The sequence below is a fragment of the Orycteropus afer genome, unplaced genomic scaffold, assembly GCF_000298275.1.
Source record: "Orycteropus afer afer isolate SDZICR_OR568_19922 unplaced genomic scaffold, OryAfe1.0 scaffold00028, whole genome shotgun sequence".
Taxonomy (NCBI): domain Eukaryota; kingdom Metazoa; phylum Chordata; class Mammalia; order Tubulidentata; family Orycteropodidae; genus Orycteropus; species Orycteropus afer.
Genome location: NW_006921615.1, coordinates 16,181,524 through 16,202,348, shown reverse-complemented (window position 1 = coordinate 16,202,348; position 20,825 = coordinate 16,181,524). Strand labels below are relative to the sequence as shown.

The 20,825-nt window shown below is 38.5% G+C and overlaps 1 protein-coding gene across 1 annotated transcript in view; it reads right to left on the bottom strand.

Moving 5' to 3' along the window:
* SFMBT2 (Scm like with four mbt domains 2) overlaps window positions 1–20,825 on the bottom strand; it is a 299,808-nt gene that overhangs the window by 131,202 nt on the left and 147,781 nt on the right. Inside the window, exon 6 of the mRNA XM_007935449.1 lies at window positions 16,368–16,465. Coding sequence (XP_007933640.1) covers window positions 16,368–16,465 — 98 coding nt within the window. The remainder of the gene's footprint in view (window positions 1–16,367; window positions 16,466–20,825) is intronic.

The window sequence follows — 20,825 nt, the reverse complement described above, 5'->3', positions numbered from 1 at the left end:
GAATGGCATTCTGCCAAAAGTGAGGGCAGATTCCAAATTAGACTAGGCCCAACTGCCAGCCAGCTTAGATCACAGACTTAATAGTAGTTCCAGTCTCAAGAGCCTCCCTACTCAGTTCATACCTACCTTCAACCTCAGTTGGTCAACTTGTTTCCCAGTGAAAATAGTATTCACAAAGTATTCAGTCTCTGGATCAGGGTTTCTCAACCTCCACATGATGACCACTACTGGGAACAGGCATTCTTTGCTGTGGGGGCTGTCCTGTGTGTTGTAGAATATTTAACTGAATCTCTGGCTTCTACTGACTAGATGCCAATAGCACTTACCCACTTCAATCAAACAATCAAAAGGCCTCCAGACATTGTGAAATTCACCCCTAGTTGAAAGCCATTGTTCTAGATACAGTTAAGAAAGAAGTCAGGTATAACTAACTGATGAGACACCTGAATTTGAAGAGCTTACGTGAAGTCACTTGACTCTCTTTGCCTCTGTCTCCAGCGTGAAGTCACTCTGGGAGCTCTTCAGTCCCTTGTGGTGATTAGCTATGCAGACCATCTCTTTCTGTTTTGACTCACTTTGGTGCTATCTCAACAATGCCTGAAGATCTGGATTCAGTATGTGTGCCAATCTATATTGCAGAGCCCACTGCCACCACTCTGATTGCTGAGTGTATAAAATTAAAAAATGTCATTATAGAGCAAGGAATTCTCGTAGCACAGTGGTTAAAATGCTTGGCTGCTAACCAAAAGACCGGCAGTCTGAACCCACCAGCTGCTTTGTGGGCGAAAGATGGGGCAGTCCGCTTCCATAAAGATTTACAGCCTTGGAAACTCTATGGGGCAGTTCTACTCTGTCCTATGAAGTCGCTATGAGTTGGAATCGACTTGATTGGGTTTGGTTGCTATAGAGCAAATAGTTAAGTGCTTGACTACTAACCCAAAAGTTAGCAGTTTGAACCCATCCAGAGGCACCTCAAAAGAAAGGTCTGGCAATGTGCTACCTAGAGGTCACAGCCTTGAAAAATCCTATGCCATACAGTTCTACTCTGTGCCCACGGGGTCACCGTGAGTCTGAACTGAGTCCATGGCAACAGGTTTGTTTTGTTTGCTCTTTTTAAGGGTTCTGAATAAAGGGAATTACCACAAACACACCATAATGGTGATCACATGCAATAGTTATTTTATATAAAATAATTTTCAATAGTTAATTTATGTAGCTATAATAATGAATATGCTATTAAAGTAGACTCAAGTACTTGCAAATCTGCCTATCTACCAATGTGGCAGGAATAGATTCTTCATTTGTAAGGAGTAAACTGTCCTTTCAAACCTAGAGAACAATTAGAAGAAGTCATCTGGCTTGTTACTAGTCCCTTATAAAAAGTTTATTAGCTTTTTATAAAGCAAAGACCAGAAAATCCTACTCGAGAAATAAGTAAGTCACCAAAGGACAAATATATGATTTCACTAATATGAAACACATAAAACAGGCAAATGTATAGAGGTCAACAATGGTTACCAGGAGTGGGAGGGAAGGGGAAGAAGGAAATCTTTGTGTACCTACCATTAAGGTTTTGTTTATGGGGATGGAAGATGTGACAATGGGTTGCACAACATGACCAATGTTATTAGTTTCAAGTGAAAAATTAAACAAATGACAAATTCTGAATTGGCAAATGTTACTATATTTTTCACAATAATAATAAATAAATAAACTAATATACAACATGAGATCCATTATCTCACATAATGAAGAATCCCTGAGGAAGGGTGGTTCAAGATTGGTTAACAGTAGTCAACAATATTATAAAGGTCCCAGGTTCTTCCCATCCTTCTTCTTCAACTGTTGGTGCTCAATGATTAAAAGCTATCATCAACAGTACTGCAACACTCTCCACTGTAGAATGATATTGCCACTCATGTGAATGATCCATGGCCTTATTTATCTTTTTTCTTCTGTGCCGTATGCTATTCTAAGGGTCTGAAAGGGTTATTACATATTTCAAAGATGTTCCAAAGGTATGTAATATGGTAAGTCAAGATTTGTAACACATCTGCCTTGCCATGCTCATTATCCCCTCATTGATGCACCTGCAGTCTCTGAAAAATCACTGGAAGTTTAGAAACAACTGAGGTCCAGTGAGTGAACTAAACTTCTACAAAGGCACACCTGACAGGACTGAATGTTCTAAATTTCTTCTAAGGCTGGAGTTATGTATGCATGTATGTATGTATGTTTGTATGGATGGATGGATGGATGTGCTTGGTTTTAGCAGAATCAAGAAAATAAGAAAAAAAAAAAAAAAAAAAAATTAACCCTGCTGGAATCTAGAAATCTGGCCATGAACTAGAAGTGCCATATCTTGTTAAGTATTAATGAGCTTTAAGTCAGGTTTTTACTGTTCTAAACTTATTTCTTTTTTTAATGTTAAATGCAAAACATTCTATATTTGGGTAAAAATATACCTGATTTGTTTATGTTCTTCCTTCTGGTTACAAATGGGGCTAGAGATGAAACTGGAGGCAAATTTTGTCTTATTCTTGTCTTTATGTCATCAAGACAAGGAAACTCAAGGTCAGATAGATGGCTGTCCAAGGGAGTAAAGAGAGAAAATGGAGAATTTAAAGATTTCCATACCTTTTATTTGCACCAGGCAATACATATTTCCTCAGGATCCTCTCTTGGGCAGGAGGGAGTATATTTAATATAATAAGCATTCAGTGGCATAGCAGCATGTGTATGCTGGGGCCTCTTACCACATATGATTCTCATATTCCTTTAGCTCTTAAACTGTTGATGATCTAACAGTATTTAAACCTCTCTTTACATCAGTTTCCCCACTTAAGATATTGCTATTTGCAACTCTTTTCATGAAAGGCACCAGAGAGATTAAAAATACAATCTAACCCAGAAAGGATGTGTGCATATTTTAAGGGGGAAAAATTGCCTCCATGTAATTTTATTGTGCTTTATTATCAAATTATCCATAGAAGAAAGAATTACAATCTATTTGTGATTATCCTTATTAGTGCAGAGTAACATGGAATATCTGAAAAAATAAAAATATGGTCCAACAATTACTATGAAATGTGCCTTTTACAGTGTATGCACAGGGAGTCAGCTTTGGGGGACAGAAGTGTATGGGAGGGAAGGACACAAGGAAGAGGTAACTATAGGGAGGAAGTGGGAAGAGAGCTATTCCATTGTGGGAAATTGCAATCAATGTCATGAGACAAACTGTGTATGAACTGCTGTATGCAAAATGAATTTGCTCTGTAAACTTTCAACCAAATCACAATAAAAATTTAAAAAAAAAACTGATTTAAAAAAAGAAAGAAATGTGCCTTTCATTAAACAAGAGATTTAATCCCCCCACATCCCATACAGCAATTACAGAAAGTTCATGTTAGTATTATTTGCATTCTCTGCATCTGCAGTAACTGGCAAGAGTCAAAATTATCAGTAGCAAACAGAAACAGAAGCCATTTGGGAGTTATAACTCTCAGAGTAGATAACCAAAAGTTGACTCTATTCTTAAATTCTTAATGTTTAGGATGAAAAGCAAGTAACTTTTATCTAACAGGCTGCAGGCAGCAGTGTTCAGGCCCCTGTGATCAAACAATTGTTACAGTGAACTCTTTATATATAGCTGGGTTTTGCGATTTTTATAGCTACATTTATTGTTTGACCAAAGTTGCCCTCTTTATTATGTCTCTTACAAGATTTTCTCCAATAACCATAAAACTAGATGGTCCCTCTGGTCTTTCTTTAGTTATGTAACTCATGTGCTTCAGTCCAAGAACCCAGAACACACAAAGAATAATCACAAACAAGCTCTATGTCTCATTTCTATAAGTAGCAGAGGATGGACATTAAGTAAAGTGAACTTCTCTGTGATTTACCATACCAAAGACTTGCTCAGCAAATCTCTTCAAGTCTTTAAAGACTAGAGAACCACAGAAGGAGGTAATGTCACACAAACCTTGCAGAGATTATAATTTTAGGGCCACACACAAGAGGACCTTTCCTTTCTGCCAAAATGCATAGTACAGGCATACCTCGGGTATACTGCAAGGTTGGTTCCAGACCACTGCAATAAAGCGACTGTCACAATAAAGCGAATCATTCAAATGCTTTGGTTTCTCAGTGCATATAAAAGGTGTATTTACACTTAGTGTGCAAAAGCATGATGAAAAAGTGTGAAATATTGTGAGGATTACCAAAATGTGATACAGAGACACAAGGTGAGCACATGCTGTTGGAAAAATGGCACTGATAGACTTTGCAGAGTTGCCACCAACTTTCAATTTGTAAAAAAACACATTATCTGCGGTGCGCAATAAAACAAGGTATGCTTGTAGAAAAAATTCTGGGTAAGATTAGCCTTTGATGGGCCACTGGGCACACGTTGCTTAGTCCTATGGACTCAAATGTCCCCCATAATATGTGTTATAAATCCTAAAGCCTATAACTGTGGTTATAATGCCTTTTTTATTTTAATGAGAGAGTATTAGTGTAGGATGTATCTTAAAACACTCTTTTGCGATATTAAGGAGAAGGTTAGGCAAGGAAGCAAGCAGAGGGAACATAAATGTCATACCAAATGATGATCACCAAGGAGCCAAGGAATAGAAGTAAGTAGAGAGAGGACCTTCCCCTAGAGCAGGCAGAGAGAACAAGACTTCCTCTAGAATCTGTGACCTGAATATCAATTTCTAGCCTACTAAACAGTGAGAAAATAAATTTCTGTTTGTTAAAGCTATTCACTTGTGGTTTTTCTGTTATAGCAGCATTAGATAAGTAAGACAGCTTGGAACTCATTATTTAAACCTACAACATTGAGGATCACAGAAGGGCATGCAATCAGTCTAATAACACAATGTCCTACTTTCAAAGACATCCTTTGTTAAAAAGAACCATCTGAATTTAACTTGATGACAAGGAGTTATCAATCACGTGCCAGACAAATATTTATTGCTAAATTAACCAGAAAAATCAGTTGTTGTCAAGTCAATTCAATTCATGGCAACCCCATGACTGTCAAAGTAGAACTGTGCTACGTAGTATTCTCAATGGCTGTAGATTAGATGTAGATTGCCAGGCCTTTCTTCCAAGGTACCTCTGGGGAGACTTGACTCTCCAACTTTTCACTTAACAGCCAAAAACATTAACTGTTTATACCACCTAGAGACTCCTTTGTTAAATTGTTAAATTAGTTGCTACTAGATACTCTGCCAGGCAGGAAAAGGAATTTCATGTTTCTGAAAGAAATTGTGTCTTTACATAAGGTGCATTAAAAAAATTTTGAGGGAATCTAAGTATCCCACCTGAAGGCCAAACCTTGCTACATGTTTCTTTTTGTTGCTGTATTTGGCTGCTGAACAGGAGAAAAAGAAATCAGTCACCACAGAAACAGCAACATCACAATCTATCGTAACAGAATAGCTCACATCCTTTCTAACCCTTTGGCAGTACCAGATGGAATGAGAAAGACAATCTTTTCTCTCTTTGCTATACTTAATCTTCTCACTATGGCCTTTCACCTAGGCCTCAGATGCAAAAACAGAAAAGGGATTCCCTCCTAAGGGTTAAATCTATAATTACATTGACAAGTACATAATTCAAAGCTAAAAGAACTAGAGAAATAACAGGATGGGGATCTGCAGAATATGCAGTGTGTTATGAACACTGCCTGAACATTCTTCTTGTTGTTATATGCCATCGAGTTGGACCCAACCCATAGCAACACCTCCCTGGGTTTCTGAGGCAGTATCACTGCGGAAGTAGATTGCCTCATCTTCCTTCTGAGGAGTGGCTGGTGGGTTTAAACCACCAGCCTTCTGGTTAGCAGTCAAGTGCCTTAGGCACTACACTACCAGAGGTCCCTGAACACTCTTAATAGAAAGGAAATATGTGCAAGGAATGCCTTTTTGTGGGAGGGCTGTGTCTATATACAAAAATAATGGCCTCATGCAGCATTTTCTTTCAGCAATTAGCCTTCATTCAGCTGCCCTTTCCCTTTGTCTTTAAATATTAACCTATGGGGAAAGCAAGATACAATGAAAAAAAGTATCACAGGCATCGCTTGAGGCTTGACCAAACTAGATTAAACTTTTTGTTTTGCCATTAGTGAAACCCCATATTTACAAATGTCAAGGATGTCTTTTCAACTTGTATCAGTTCAGCTTACCTACATAATTTGGAATCCATTTAGCAGCTACCTGTGTCAAAGGAGTTCTGGTGGTGCAGTGACTAAGGCATTTGACTGCCAACCAGAAGGTTGGTAGTTCAAACATATTAGCCACTCCGTGGAAGGAAGGATTTACCGCCTAAGAAACCAAATGAGGGTCCCTATGAGTCAGAATTGACTCAGTGGCAGTGGGTTTGGTTTTTGGTTTATGTCAAAGGCAATGGAGCTTAATCTATGGGATGGACATCAGAGACTGGGAATTTCATTTGGGGATTTCACCTAAGTATTTACCTAGTTTCACTTTGATCTGTTGTCAGTGCTGATAAAGTAAAAGTGTCAGGTATCCAGGTTCCCTTTAATCTCCACTACAGCCACAGATACTGATTAAGAAATGGTCAGTCAGGCAATGATGGAATGGATTGTAGCGACAGTCCAAGGTGCACATGTCACACCCATAAAACACAACTTATCTTCAGCCTCAAATAAAATGAGAATAACCCAAAAGTATGGGTTAGTCACCACCCATCTACATCCCATCTATTCACAGTAATGATGCATATGCAAGGAACATGAGTGTGATTAGGAAATGTAGTGCAGTACAGTGGGGAAACAAGCCAACTGGAAAGTAAAAATTAGTCATTTAGTGCCTGCTCTATCACTGAGCTAGTGTTCTCTTGGATACATTCCTCAGACTCACTCTATCTCCATTTACCTATTTGTTTAATGAAGAAACACTATATAAAACCACAGCACCAGGTTACTGTGTGAGGATCAGAAGGCATAATAAGGGACAGATGCTTTCAAATGCAAGCACACACACACACAGAGAACACATGTGGGGCAAAATTAAGTGAAGTTTGTGATCATTTTAAGCAAAAAGCAAACCTTGACATTTCAAGTTTACGAGCAATGGGATGTTATCATACACGAAATATGTATATAAATGTGTGTGTGTGTGTGTGTGTACACATATATAGGAGCTCTGGAGGCACAGTGTCTAAGGCATTTGACTGTGGACCAGAAGACTGGCAGTTCAAACCCACCAGCCACTCCTCGGAAGGAAGATTGGGCAACCTACTTTCATAGCGATACAGCCTTGGAAACCCAAGGAGGGGTCACTATGAGTAGGATCTGACTTGACGGCAGTGTGTTTGGTTTTATATATATATATATATATATACATATATATATATATATATATATACACACACACACACACACACATATATATATAAATGCTGAGATGTTTTTTTCATTTCATCCTTCAAAGTCTTCTCAGTGCTCTCAACCAGTTCCAGTTCTTAGCAAAGTTTCAATGACTTGGGGTATTTTTAGGTGATCATGAAAATGCCAGCCTTAGTTGTGAATTCACCACACCATTAACAGTTCCAGTCCTTCCCCCTCTAGAATTGACCATTTTATAATCAATAACTGTGGCTATAGTGGAGGTTAAAATGAGCCAAGAAGATAATAACTAAGGCTTTTAAAGGAGTCATTCTCCCATTCAGAATGACTCATAGGAGATTTAGTTAATTTTTATGGTGTTATATCAATGACTTCTCCGCTTTTATTTTTCTAGGTTAATTTCTAGGCTAATTTTTTATTTTTCAAGGTTTTTATTAGTCCATTGAAGAATATTTACTGAGAGTATACTGAGTGAAGCGTAGTGCCTAAGGTACTTGACTGCTAATCAGAAGGCTGGCGGTTCAAACCCACCAGCCACTCCTCAGAAGGAAGGTTGGACAATCTACCTCCGAGGTGATACTGCCTCGGAAACCCAAGGAGGGATCGCTATGAGTCAGGTCTGACTCTATGGCACATAACAACAGCAACAACAACATACTGAGTGATAGGCAATGTTCAAGGCACTGGGGGAAAAGCAGTTACAAAAATAAACATTGTGTTCCTACTGAAGCGAGGAGAAATAGACTGCGCAAAAACAAGCAAACTGACTTATGTCAGGGAAATAAGTGCTACCAAGAAAAAGTCATGTAGTAGGGTAGAACATGATGATGGTGAGATGGTGGTGGGGAATGCTGGCTTTCATTTTAAGCAGAGACCTGAAAAAAGTAAGGGGAGGAGCTCTGTAGATATCTAGGGCAATCGCTTTCCAGGCAGAAGGAGCATTCATGTAAAGGCCAGAGGCAGAAGCACGCTTGGAGTATCAGAGGGACAGTGATGGAGCCAGTGAGACAGAACAGAGTACATGAGGGCCTCAAATAGCAGACAGGGTCAGAGAGGTAGAGGGGAGTCAGATCATGTGGGACCTTGCACCATCATATCCTCCTGAATGAGATGAGACACCACTGGGGTGGTACAATTAAGAGTGATGTGATCTGCTTTTTGTTTTAAAAGAATCACTCCAGTTGCTCTTTGAACAACATACTGTAGGGGAAAAACAATTGGAAGCATGGAAATCAGTTTTGAGACTAATGCAATAGTGCAAGAGAGACAATATGGAAGCTTGAAAAAATTCTTCTATAGAGAAACATGGTTGAATTTGGGATATATTTTTTAAGGAAGAGCAAACAGGATTTGTTGAGGGACTGAGTAGAGGTCTGCAAAAAAGAGTTAACACAACAGGCTTGAGCCTGCTACCCTTAGAAAGGACCCACTTGCAAGACTGGCCCTTGGTGGGTACCTGGGTACGTGGTTGATATATATATGCCGACACCAATACAATTTTTTTTTTCCTACATGATGAGTGTAGCTCACTGTGCCTAGACTATCTGTGCAAACAATATAGTTTAAGCTTAACATCTGGTTTCTTTCTGGGTGTTGGGAATTTTGTTATATGCTAAGCAGAGGGTACGTACTTAACCAGCTCCCAACAGAAATCTTGGGCTGGACGCTCTAATGTGCTTCCCTGGTAGATAGCACCCAGCACATACAGTCAAAATTCTTAGTTGGAAGAAGTAAACATATCCTGTACAACTTCTCTGGGAAAGGGCTTCACCCCATGTGCCTTTTCCGTTTGACAATTTTACTCTGTATCTTTTTTCTGTAATAAATGGTAAACGTGAATATGACATCTAAGTCCTATGACTTCTAGCTAGTCAATTACCAAACTTGAGGGTAGTCTTGGGACCTCCAACACAGAGATACGAAAAAAGAGAGGCTTCAGAGGATTCCAAGGATTCTGCTGTCAGGTCTCAGTTGTCTTCATTTACAATGCCATTCTCTCTAGTGCAGAATCCCTAAAGAGTTCATTTGAAATTGCAAACACACTGTGGATTATATGCATTTTTTACAGGAGAATGGAAAAAGAAAAGTTCACACAATTTCACGACAATGGGCTAAAATAGCAAGGATTGTGAAGATGACACAGGACAGGGCAGTGTTTTGTTCTGTTGTACAAAGGGTTGCTATGAGTCTGAACTGACTCCATGGTACCTAATGACAGCAAGGACCAAAACTGGGTAACGGTTTGGTGACATCACAAATAATGTTTTTCTTCTTTATGATTATAAGGCATGCTTAGGAATGAAGTTAAGTGGCGAGCACTTATTTTCCTTTTCTGTATTCCTCTAAGGAAAAAATATTTTCTCCCTTTTCATTAACTGACAATTTAGTGACCGCAGTTTCTCATTTGTAGATCTTTTTAATGGATATAAAAGTTGTCAGGGAAACATCTATAGTTTAACATTTTCAGACAAGTGGGGTCACAGATGTAGATTATAAATTACAAGAAATGCAGACAATGAAATGTAATAGTAATTAGAGAAGGCTTATGAATGTCTGAAGGAACTCTGGTGGCATAGTAGATAAGGCTGCTAACCAGAAGGTCAGTGGTTCAAATACACCAGCCACTCCACAAAAAGATGATGGGGCATCCTACTTCTGTTTACAGCCTTGGAAACCCAATGGGGGTCGCTATGAGTCAGAATCAACTTGATGGCAGTTGGGTTTGGTTTTTCATGTCTTTATGAATGTCTGAAACACTAAAGTATATTACACATTAAGTAGTAGTAAACTTATTTTTATAAAATAATTTATTTATTTTTATTGTTAGGACAGTGGGGATTGCACAGGACTGAGGAACGTTTCATTTTGTTACATAGGGGCACTATGAGTTGAAGCTGACTCAATGGCACAACAACAAAATGTATATCATAAAAAAAATGTATTTTCTAGTCTCCTTTGGCTCTATTTTTCAAAACTTCCTAAGTTCCTCATAATCCTTTAGTTGTACCACAGCAGACATTCAGTACATTGGAAAATTGAGACAATATAGACATCACTAGCCAAAAAACTGAATTTGCCTGCGTTGACTTCATTTTTCAATGACAGAAATAAACTGTGAAAGAAACTCTAGTAGTTCTTCATTAAAGACAAAAATAAAAAGCTTTTACTGAAACTGAAGCACTAGTCCACTTTAGCTGACAGTGGGATATATCACAAGTTAATCAAATAATGCTTGTAAAGGCTGCATTGTAGGTAAATGTGATTATGTCAAATTTTTATCTATACTTTAAATAAAATGTCTTATGTTGATTCAAAAGAAGAAGAGTTCATCTTATCCTGAATGCTGATCATTGCCCAGATGTGTGAGGTGGTTACGCACATCCTAGATGAAAAGTCAGCAATAGACTATGCTGATTTGCAATGCAGCCTCCCTATCCACTTACCATGTCTGAAAGAGTAAATTAGTGTAAATATATACATAGTTGTGGCAAATCTAAGTCTCTAAGATAATGACTTCCAGAAAATAAAACTTTTATTTCATCATTTATTTTTCAATAAGATGGGGTGTGCCCTTCCTCCTTTTTTCAACTTGTTTCGTCAACTCCGTCTCTGTAAATTCAGTGCATATTTTGAGGGAATCTGCATTTTCTAGATAAGGTAAATCAGAATTCCCTGTAAAATGTGGTATTCAGAAGCCATTCAGGGTGTTCTCTCAAATCAAGGGTAAATAACAGCAGAGATACTAATTATGAGCTTGTTTTGACACTGTGACTGTTTGTATTCACCAGAGAAGGGGGACACTGCACATTAGCGCCATCAGATTGCATGTATAAGTATAGATACAGATAACAATACAGATATGAGAACACATCCTACACAATGAGAAACACTGAAGCATAATGAGATTCATTCCATCAAAACACTCATTTTATCTAAAGTGTAAAAAAATAAAAAAAAAAAAAAGAATTGCTTTGAGATACTGCTCATCTCTGGCCATTAAATGTGCTTAGCTTTGACTTCTGTCTCATAACTGAACACTACGGCAATTTTCCATAACAACATGCATCTAGGATGATTCACTGCTGAATTGAAACATATATTCCTTTTATCATAATGAAAGTAACCAGAAGTAAGTTTGCCTGCTTCTGAGAAACAGTAATGATCAAACAGTGGTAACAGAAAAAAATATCTAAGTTCTATTTTTGGACTCCACAGGAGAATATTGCTTGCTGAAACTTCTAAAAACTTGAGAGGGGCAGAAAATTTCTCTCTTCCTTCCCCTCTTTTTTAAAAGAAGGCAACTGCTAAGAGACTTTGGTCATCATCTCACACTCTCATGCAATGTCTTTGAACTTAATTACCTTCATATAAGTCATGTTAGTAGAATCACTCAGTAGAGAATGCTATTATATAACTTCATAAATTACTGTACAAACATGAAATGTACCTAATGTCCTATGAAAGTTAAATAAGTACTCACGCCACACAGAGTATGCTTAAGAAAGTTAAATTGTCCGTTTCTTTTCCATCTAACTGAAATATGAAATATGAAAAAAAAAATCTGACAAGCATTAAGAATATGTAATATTCAATTCAACTAATTTTTATTTATTAAGTATCCATTCCATATGACTTGCCTTCTGCTAAATTTGGTGGAAAATACAAAAGAAGTATTCAGTATTTACTGTAACTCTGAATTATGAATAAAATACTGAGTGAGATGACAATTCTCAAGTACTCCATAAAAATAATAGTCACAACTCTAATTTCTAATAGAAAGAAATTAAGGTGAAGAAAGAAGGTAATTATATCTTGCAAAATGTAAACAAATCATTAATCCCTGGAATCAAATCAACAACATATAATAGACTGCTACAGAGAATAGCTACTCAATAAATATTTAATGGATTAGTCTGTAACTTAAAATACATTATAAGTACTAATGCTCATATTTTTTTAATCTTAGTATTTATAGTAATAAGTACATATATACAGTTAATCTGTGACTATGTTAAAATTTATTTAAGAAAATAAGTTTAATACATATTTTATTTCAAGAATTCTTTCATTTATTTGACAAATATTTATTGAGTACCTAAGGAGACCTGGTGGTGTTGCGGTTAAAGCACTCAGCCACAAACCAAAATGTCAGAGGTTTAAACCCACCAGCTACTCTATGGGAAAAAGATATAGCAGTCTGCTTCTGTAAAGATTTACAGCCTTGAATACCCTCTGGGAAGTTCTACTCTGTCCTAGAGGACTGCTATAAGTTGGAATTGACCCCATGGCAACAGGTTTGGTTTTGGTTTTTAATATGGGCAAGAAATTGTGTTTGGCTTCATGGATATGACAGTCAACAAGAAAGACATGACTCTTGGCTTCCTGGAGCTTCAAAGTTAGGCAGAAGAAGATGGAAAATATACAAAGAAGTACATAAATGGTTAAGTTTAACTGTGACATGGACTACATAGCCAAAATAGGATGCTGGAGGGCATATAATGAAGGCCCAAGCTCATTTGTGCTAGGGGTAGGGGCCAGAGAGAGGTTCAGGGGAGACTTCTTTTAGGGAACTTATCATTGAGGTTGAAGGATGAGTAGGGCATGAATAGAAAGACTAGGGGGCCTTTGAAAACAGAGAAAATGTAAGTGTGTAGAAAGCCTTAGCAGCACAAAGAGAAACTATGTAGGGAAGCAGGTCCAAATCACACCAAATATAGCATGACACAGAAGAATGTGAACACTTGATCCTTTAGCCCAATTAGAAGTTTTTTAATGGGAATGCCAGGTAAAAATAGTAAGTTAAAAACCCACATTAATTTTACCTCCTCCTGAGCTCTAATCAAAACTATAGTACAGATTTTTTTTCCCCACACCAAAAAAAAAAAAAAGTCACAAATTCACTCAACAGCAACAAAAGCATGGAAGTAAAAAGCAGATTTTTTTTTTAAAAAAAGTAACTAACTTAATATATGCAACAAGATTTCAGCAGGAAAGCTGAGTGCCGACCCAATTATACTGCAAAATCATCAGAAGGCTCAGAAACTGCTAACACTGTATATCTGAAACTGGGGGTGAATGGGAGCTTATAAAATCAGGAGAACTGTGGGGAACTGTTTGAAAAGGAGTTCCAAACCAAGCCAAACTCACTGCCATCAAGTTGATTCCAAATCATACTGACCCCCGTTGGGTTTCTAAGGATGTACACCTTTACGGAAGCAGATTGCCTTATCTTTCTTTCTTCTGTGGAGCAGCTGGTGTGTTCAAACCACTGACCTTCTGGTTAGCAGCCAAATGCCTTAACCACTATACCACCGGAGCCAGACCCCTAGAAATTCTCCCCTACTCCATTCTATACGACCAGCTGCCCTATCCCAGCCCAGCAGAAGATCAGAGATTTGTTCACTGAAGAGGGTGAAACAGATGGTCCTGATTAGTGGGCCTGAGTGGGAATGCAATACTGAATAATGAGACCCCTCAAACCTCTTCTCCATACTCAACTCCCAGAACACCGGTAGCCAAACCTTTGGCTCCAGGTGAGAGATCAAAAAACTCTTCTCTGGGAAATCAAGCTCCTAATCTCTGTTGTAGACTCAGCTACTTGGACCAGATGGGATTCTTCATTTCACCAAAGAAGTATTGTGCTTTGGCCTGTTCCTGAAAGCAAGAGTAAGCCATAAAAGCACATATCAATATATAAACTAAATGATCTTTGTCCATATTTCTAAGGATGGCTAGTGTCTTAGGGTACTAGATTAAGATTCTCCTAAGGGAAGTCTTGGGAGCTCTGGTAGCATAGTGCCTAAGGCACTTGACTGCTAACCAGAAGGCTGGCGGTTCAAACCCACCAGCCACTCCTCAGAAGGAAGGTTGGGCAATCCTACTTCCGTAGTGATACTGCCTGGCAAACCCAAGGAGGGGTCACTATGAGTCGGGGCCGACTCGACGGCAAACAACAACAACAACAACAAGGGAAGTCTAGTAGTCTATGCTACAACTTTGGCAGATGACTCAACTGTGATAAAGCCTAATTTTCTTAAGATTATCTCATGACTTTGCCTGACAAATTCTCTGCAAGAGGTTGTTAGAAACTCTGAGGAAAAGTGCAGCTAGTTTATGACTCAGATACTATCTAGCCATCTTCCCCTGCTAGGAGTAGGAAAACAGCTCTCTCTTTCAACAAGCATGATTATGTTTACTTTTCATTTTACCAAAATTAATTTAACATTTAGGAACACATCCATAGGAAGTAAATCTACTGAGAACCAAAGGAATGATTAACACAAAAGTCAGGATGTTGGTTACCCTGGCAGAGCACAGGGAGGAATTAGGGGAAGGACATGCAGAGGGTTTCTAAAGTATTGACAACCTTCTGTTTATTAAACTGCATGGTGGGTATATGTATTTTCAGTTTATTACTCTCTATCCTGTTCACATGCATATATTTCAAAATAAAACTAATTTTTTCGAAGGAGAATGACAGGATCAGATTTCCACATCTGAAATATTATGAAGCCCTCTATGAAAAGAAAAGAGTAGGCAGCAACTAAAGAAGTCTAGGGAGTGATGGTGGTGAATGACTGGCTTAGGGAGTGGCAGTGAAACCTGATCTGTTATAAAAGATTACATGACGTTTCTCTGTGTTATTTTTGGGGGAAGACTACTGTGGAAGGAAGAAAGAAAATGGAGTATTGGGTCCATTAATAAAAAAGAAAAAAAAAAGGTACTCATGATAATTCATTGTCAGTGGTTATTACTGCTAACATGTTCCATTTATACTATCCTTCTAATACAGAAGCCCCAAACACTGTAAAAGTATTCAGTTAAACTTCAGAACATATTTCTATGAGTAGCACAAGAAGAGGCCTTAACAAATCCAATTTTACAAACACGAAAACAGCTGGACAAAAAGGTGAATGGTTTGCCAAGACTGGTTAAACTTCTGAGTGAGGGCTGAACGTATAAATAAAATTCAGGAAGCCAACACCCCAGCCAAGCCTTAAAGCCTTGTTGCATGTGGTACATAAACACCATTTTAATTTCATTTCCATGTGAAACTTCTCCTAGATGTAAAAAGGGGCCTGTTCAGAGCTGAAAAGCAAGGTGCTGTCCGTCAGTCCAATACAGCCACATTTAGAACTGCCAGAGGAAGTGCGGTGTAATACAGCCTTCTCACCTATGCGAGTACCAAATCAGAAGAGCTTGCTTTATAACTTCCTCATTGACCTTTCTTGCCCAGAACTTAACAATATTCTACTTCATATAAGTTTTAAACACAGTTTTAATAGTGTTAAAAACCTGGCAATCCATTTCAGTTGAGGGATGCTTCAGAAATCTTTCATCTTTATGTGAGCACCTAACAGACTGCCTAGTATCCAGGTGATGCTAAGTACAAGCTTCTTGAGCCATTAATAAAATTGAACCACCAAGAAATGTGTAATTTTCTGTCATTTTTACCAAACTAATAGCAAACTAGATTAAAACCAAAAACCAAACTCACTGCTGTCTAGTCGATTCTGACTCATATCAACTCCCATTGGGTTTCCAAAGCTATAAATCTTTACAGAAGCAGATCGCCTCATCTCTATTCCACAGAGTAGCTGGTGGATTTGAACCACTGACCTTTTGGTTAACAACCAAATGCCTTTATCACCATACCACCAGAGGTCCTCAACAGCAAGATTAGGCTTACTGTATCTTCTTTGGTTCCTTTGGTTGGGTTAAGATGAGATTTCTATAATGATGCATTAAGGAGAAAGATGGTAAGCCTAAAAAAATTTTAATTAGCTAGTAGCTTATACAATGGGCAATTATAATGATTACCAGAAAAAAAAAAAAAAAAACAGCAAAAGGAAAGAGATAAAATTTTAAACATTTAAAATTAAAACAGCACAAGAAGGTAGCTTTTTAAACAGTGGGAATGATCTGATACACAAAACTTTTTAAACAGTTTATTCTTGGAAACAGAAGATAAATTGCTGAGTCCACCTCTTACCTTGAACACTTCCATTGGAAGAGGAAACTTTGCAGCATCAATAAGGGATTTTTCCAGAGCACATTTCCATTCAGATGCCATCTTCAAAGGATAGATTTCTGTATCGACAATAAACAACACACGAGCTTAAGGACCAAAATGTTCTACTGGGTCATTCTTCCTTGAATTTTATCTTCCCAAACTTTTATAATAGCTTAGCATGCTCAGCAACCATAAGAGATCACACCATGCCCACCATAAAAGGCCATCTGCTGAAGAGATTTCCTGAAATTAAATAGCAACCTGGGATACCACAACCAGAAATGAAGAATAAATTTAACAGGGCTCTTCTTCAGGGAACATTCTTATACATTCCGTTGGTATTCGGCGAGTAATTTAATGTATTAATCACATTAGCAAAACCTCCAGTAATCCATTGCCTCAAATTCCATATATCACCTAGGAAGCAATATCCACTGATGAAGAACTTATTATCAGAAAAATTTCAAAACTAGAAGTAACTCCTGTCTGGTATTTACAGTTATTATAGCATATTTTTCACTATACCTCTAAGCACTCATATACTAAAAACAGTGCACATAAAGTCATAAAATTATTAAAAGGTAAATTAAAATTTACCAAGTTTAATATTTACACGGGAAATGATGCTAACACACCACATGTTGCCCGTATTTTTCCCCAGGCAGAGGGGAGGGAGGGATTTACGAATGGAGGTTACACTTCCTGAAGCAAAATTAAAAGAAAACATTGTTGAGCACTGTTTTTACCTATTGCTGAAACTGCAGGGGAATTTTATGATCTGATCTCAACAGATTTAAGACCTTATCAAAATAGGATTTGCAGAAGCACTCACTGGAAGTAGATATGTTTATACGTTTACTATATCAACCCAGAATACTTTAGACAGACAGTTAGGATATGAATATGAATTTAAGCGCAGTTAAAAGGCAACATTAAACCTTTGGGGCTATATTTTTAATTTCTTGCATGTCTGCTTTTTAGCATGGAGCCATATATTTTGATCCTTATAGCTTCTGCACTCACCTTGAGCATTAAGCCCCGAGTAGGAGATACGTGTTTTAAAAGGTTTTTTTTTAGTCTTTTCAGGCCATTATTGACCCTTGATGGTGCAACCACTAAGCACTCAGCTGTTAACCAAAAGGTCGGCAGTTCAAACCAACCAGCCACTCCACAGGAGCAAGAGACCTGGCGATCTACTCTGAGAAAGATTTCCAAAACCAAAAAATCTACTGCCATCAAATCAATTCTGACTCATAGAGACCCTACACAGCCCAGAAAACCCTATGAGGCAGTTCTACTCTATACTACAGAGTCACTATGAATCAGAAGCAACTCGACAGCACACAACTACAAGATGCAGTCACAACTAGCCAATGCACTGCCTGCCCACTGTCATTATCATTTACATAAAGAAACAAAGAAACATGAAGGGTTATTAACAACAAAACACCCTCGACTTATATATATCGTCTATAACCCTTTCTAGCACTTCATTTATTTTCGTCTACCTTTGGGGAATTTTTTTCACCCAATTTGGCATTTCCATGTCAGAACAAAAAGAAAATGGGATTCTTCGTAGCAGTGTGGCATGTATTTTGAGGCAAATACCAAAACCAAAAGCACTACCATCAAGTCAATTCTGATTTATAGTGACCCTACAGGACGGAGTAGAAGTGCCCCCAAAGGGTTTCCAAGGCTGTAATCTTTATGGAGGCAAAATGGCTCATCTTTCTCCTGTGGAACAGCCAGTGGGGGAACAGCCAAGCACTTAACCAATTACTGCACCACCAGAGTTCCTTTTAAGGAACATTCAAACTCATTCACTCACTCACTCGCTCACTGCTGTTGAGTCATTTCCAACTCATAGTGACCCCTCCTTGGGTTTCCAAGGTGGTATCTCTAGGGAAGTAGATTGACCAATCTTTCTTCTGAGGAGTAGCTGGTGGGTTTGAACCACTAGCCAACTAGTTAGTTTAAGGAACATACAACAACAACAACAACAACAACACACTGCCGTTGAGTCAGATCTGACTCATAGCGACCCCTCCTTGGGTTTCTGAGGCAGTATCACTACAGAAGTAAATTGACCAACCTTCCTTCTGAGGAGCGGCTGGTGTGTTTGAACCACCAGCCTTCTGGTTAGCAGTCAAATGCCTCAGGCACTTTGCTACCAGAGCTCCCTTCAAAAAACAAAACCTCATTGCTGTCCAGTCCAATCCGACTCAAGCGATCCCTCCTTGGGTTTCCAAGGCAGTATCACTACGGAAGTAGATTGCCCAACCTTACTTCCGAGGAGTGGCTGGTGGGTTTGAACCACTAGCCTTCTGGTTAGCAGTCAAATGCCTTAGGCACTATGCTACCAGAGCTCCCTTGTTGTTGTTGTTGTTTTCTGCTGTAGAGTTGGACCCAACCCACCCTTAGGAGGGGCTAAACAAATACTTATACAGAAACTGAATGGTTCCTATTACCTCTATAGTTGAGGGAAGGGGGAGCTAAGGAAGAATTACTTAACACTGGGTCCCACAAAGTAGGAACTGGGACCAGTTCACAGAGCTCTATAATTGTTCCATGACAGTGAGAAGGATAGCCTAGATTGTACTAATGGTTCAGCTCAGGGTGAGTGCACAGAAACCCCATTACGGGGGAGGCAATTCAGAGGACTCTTGGAAGCAAAGCCAGGAGGACACCAACTGCAAGAGTTCAAGAGAGGACCAGGAGAAAACACCAAACAAGAGGCTCGATTTTCTGACTGACATGAATAAATTCACTTTTCTAGAGCTGTGGAAGGAGGCAGACAGGGACTTCAACCATAATGTGGTAGTAAAGAGAACAGATTCATGAAACAGGATGTTAATTTCCAAAGCCAGGACCAAAGGAAGGCTCTGAAGACATAAAAGGGTGCAAAAAAGGGAAAAAAGTCTACCTAGTTGATATCCTTAGTTCTTTCACTCTGTATCTCTAATTAATTTCCCCATTGAATGTGGTATCTGGGTGAGAGAGAGAGAGACCCTAAAATAAAGAAGTAGATAAAAGAGTAGTTTTAAAAAAATTACTGAAAGCTAAATCTGTTGCTGTAAAATCAATTCTAACTCATGGTGACACCATACGAGCAGAATAGAACTGCAGTTCATAGGGTTTTCAAAGCTGTGACCTTTGGGAAGCAGCTGGGCAGGGTTTGCTTCCAAGATGCCTCTGGGTGGGTTCGAACCATCAATCTTTTAGTACTGGGCACTTAATCAGCTGTGCCACCCAGAGACTCACTCAAGGCCAGTAGCAACAAAAACCCACCATGGCCTGGGTTAGGTTCAAATGACCCTAACTCAGTGAAGTGATGTACAGACCCCAACAGGGATTCTCATGGCCCTTTCTGACCGCACCTTCATACATGTAGGCAGATTTTGGACTGAACCAGCCAAGTCATCCCCAGAAAGCTGACTCCTCACCCCACATGACGCCATCTGTCTCTCTCCACATTAGAGATAAATAGAATAAGAAGCCCAGCTTCCAAGTGCTTTTTTCTCCTGCCATACAATCTTAAGATTCTCTGTCTTCTTTCTAAGGATATTACATTCTAAAACGGAATTTAACCCCAAGTAAAAGCATACTTCTTTTCTTAAAAGGTGAAAATTAACTGCAGTTTTGTCAGTATGCTCAATCACCTACAAAAGCTAAACACCTAATGGTTTCAAATAAGCAGAGAACAATACTCCATGTGTGCATTTCATTAGATAAAGGCACTTGGGTTACACTAGCAAGTTTATGGACAATAAATAGCACCATTAAAAGAACATAAAACATTTTCTTAAAATGATTGTGCTGCAGGTAATTTAATAGAGTGTGTCATGTCAATTTCTGTTTGTGGGAAAGCAATAAGCAATTAAAATGTGTCCTGATTCATCTTTAACTAGAAGCCTACGTGAAAATGAGGCAATCTCCATTTGTAGTATTTGGCAGGCTGTTTCACAGTAAGTGCTGCAGGAAGCAGAAATGCATAAAATATGATCTTCAGGCCTTGGACTAAACAAAGGCCTTGAGGGTTAGGCTTTTCATTTATACCCCTCCCTGCCATTCCCATTCCCTTTTTTCTCTGCCAGGTTTCTTACCAGTGAGGAAATACTAATTTATGGTTTTTAAGATCTAGGTAACATTGAAAAGCAACAACCCCTTTTGAACTAAGGAGGAGGAGGTCTTTAAGTTAGATTCAGAAACTTACTAACTCCAGGAACTATTTGAAACAAGACAGTAAGGTTGAGAGGATTTTGAAGAAAAATAAAAAAAATCTAGAAATAGGGACAGAAACCTTAAAAAGATTCATCTCCCTGGCTTCTAAAAGAACGTAAAAAAAGTTTACCTTGCTTTCTAAAAAAAATCAGAAATATATGGAGCCTGGTGTAACCACTGAGACTATGGCCCCTAGCTGCCTTCAGGTCTGGAATT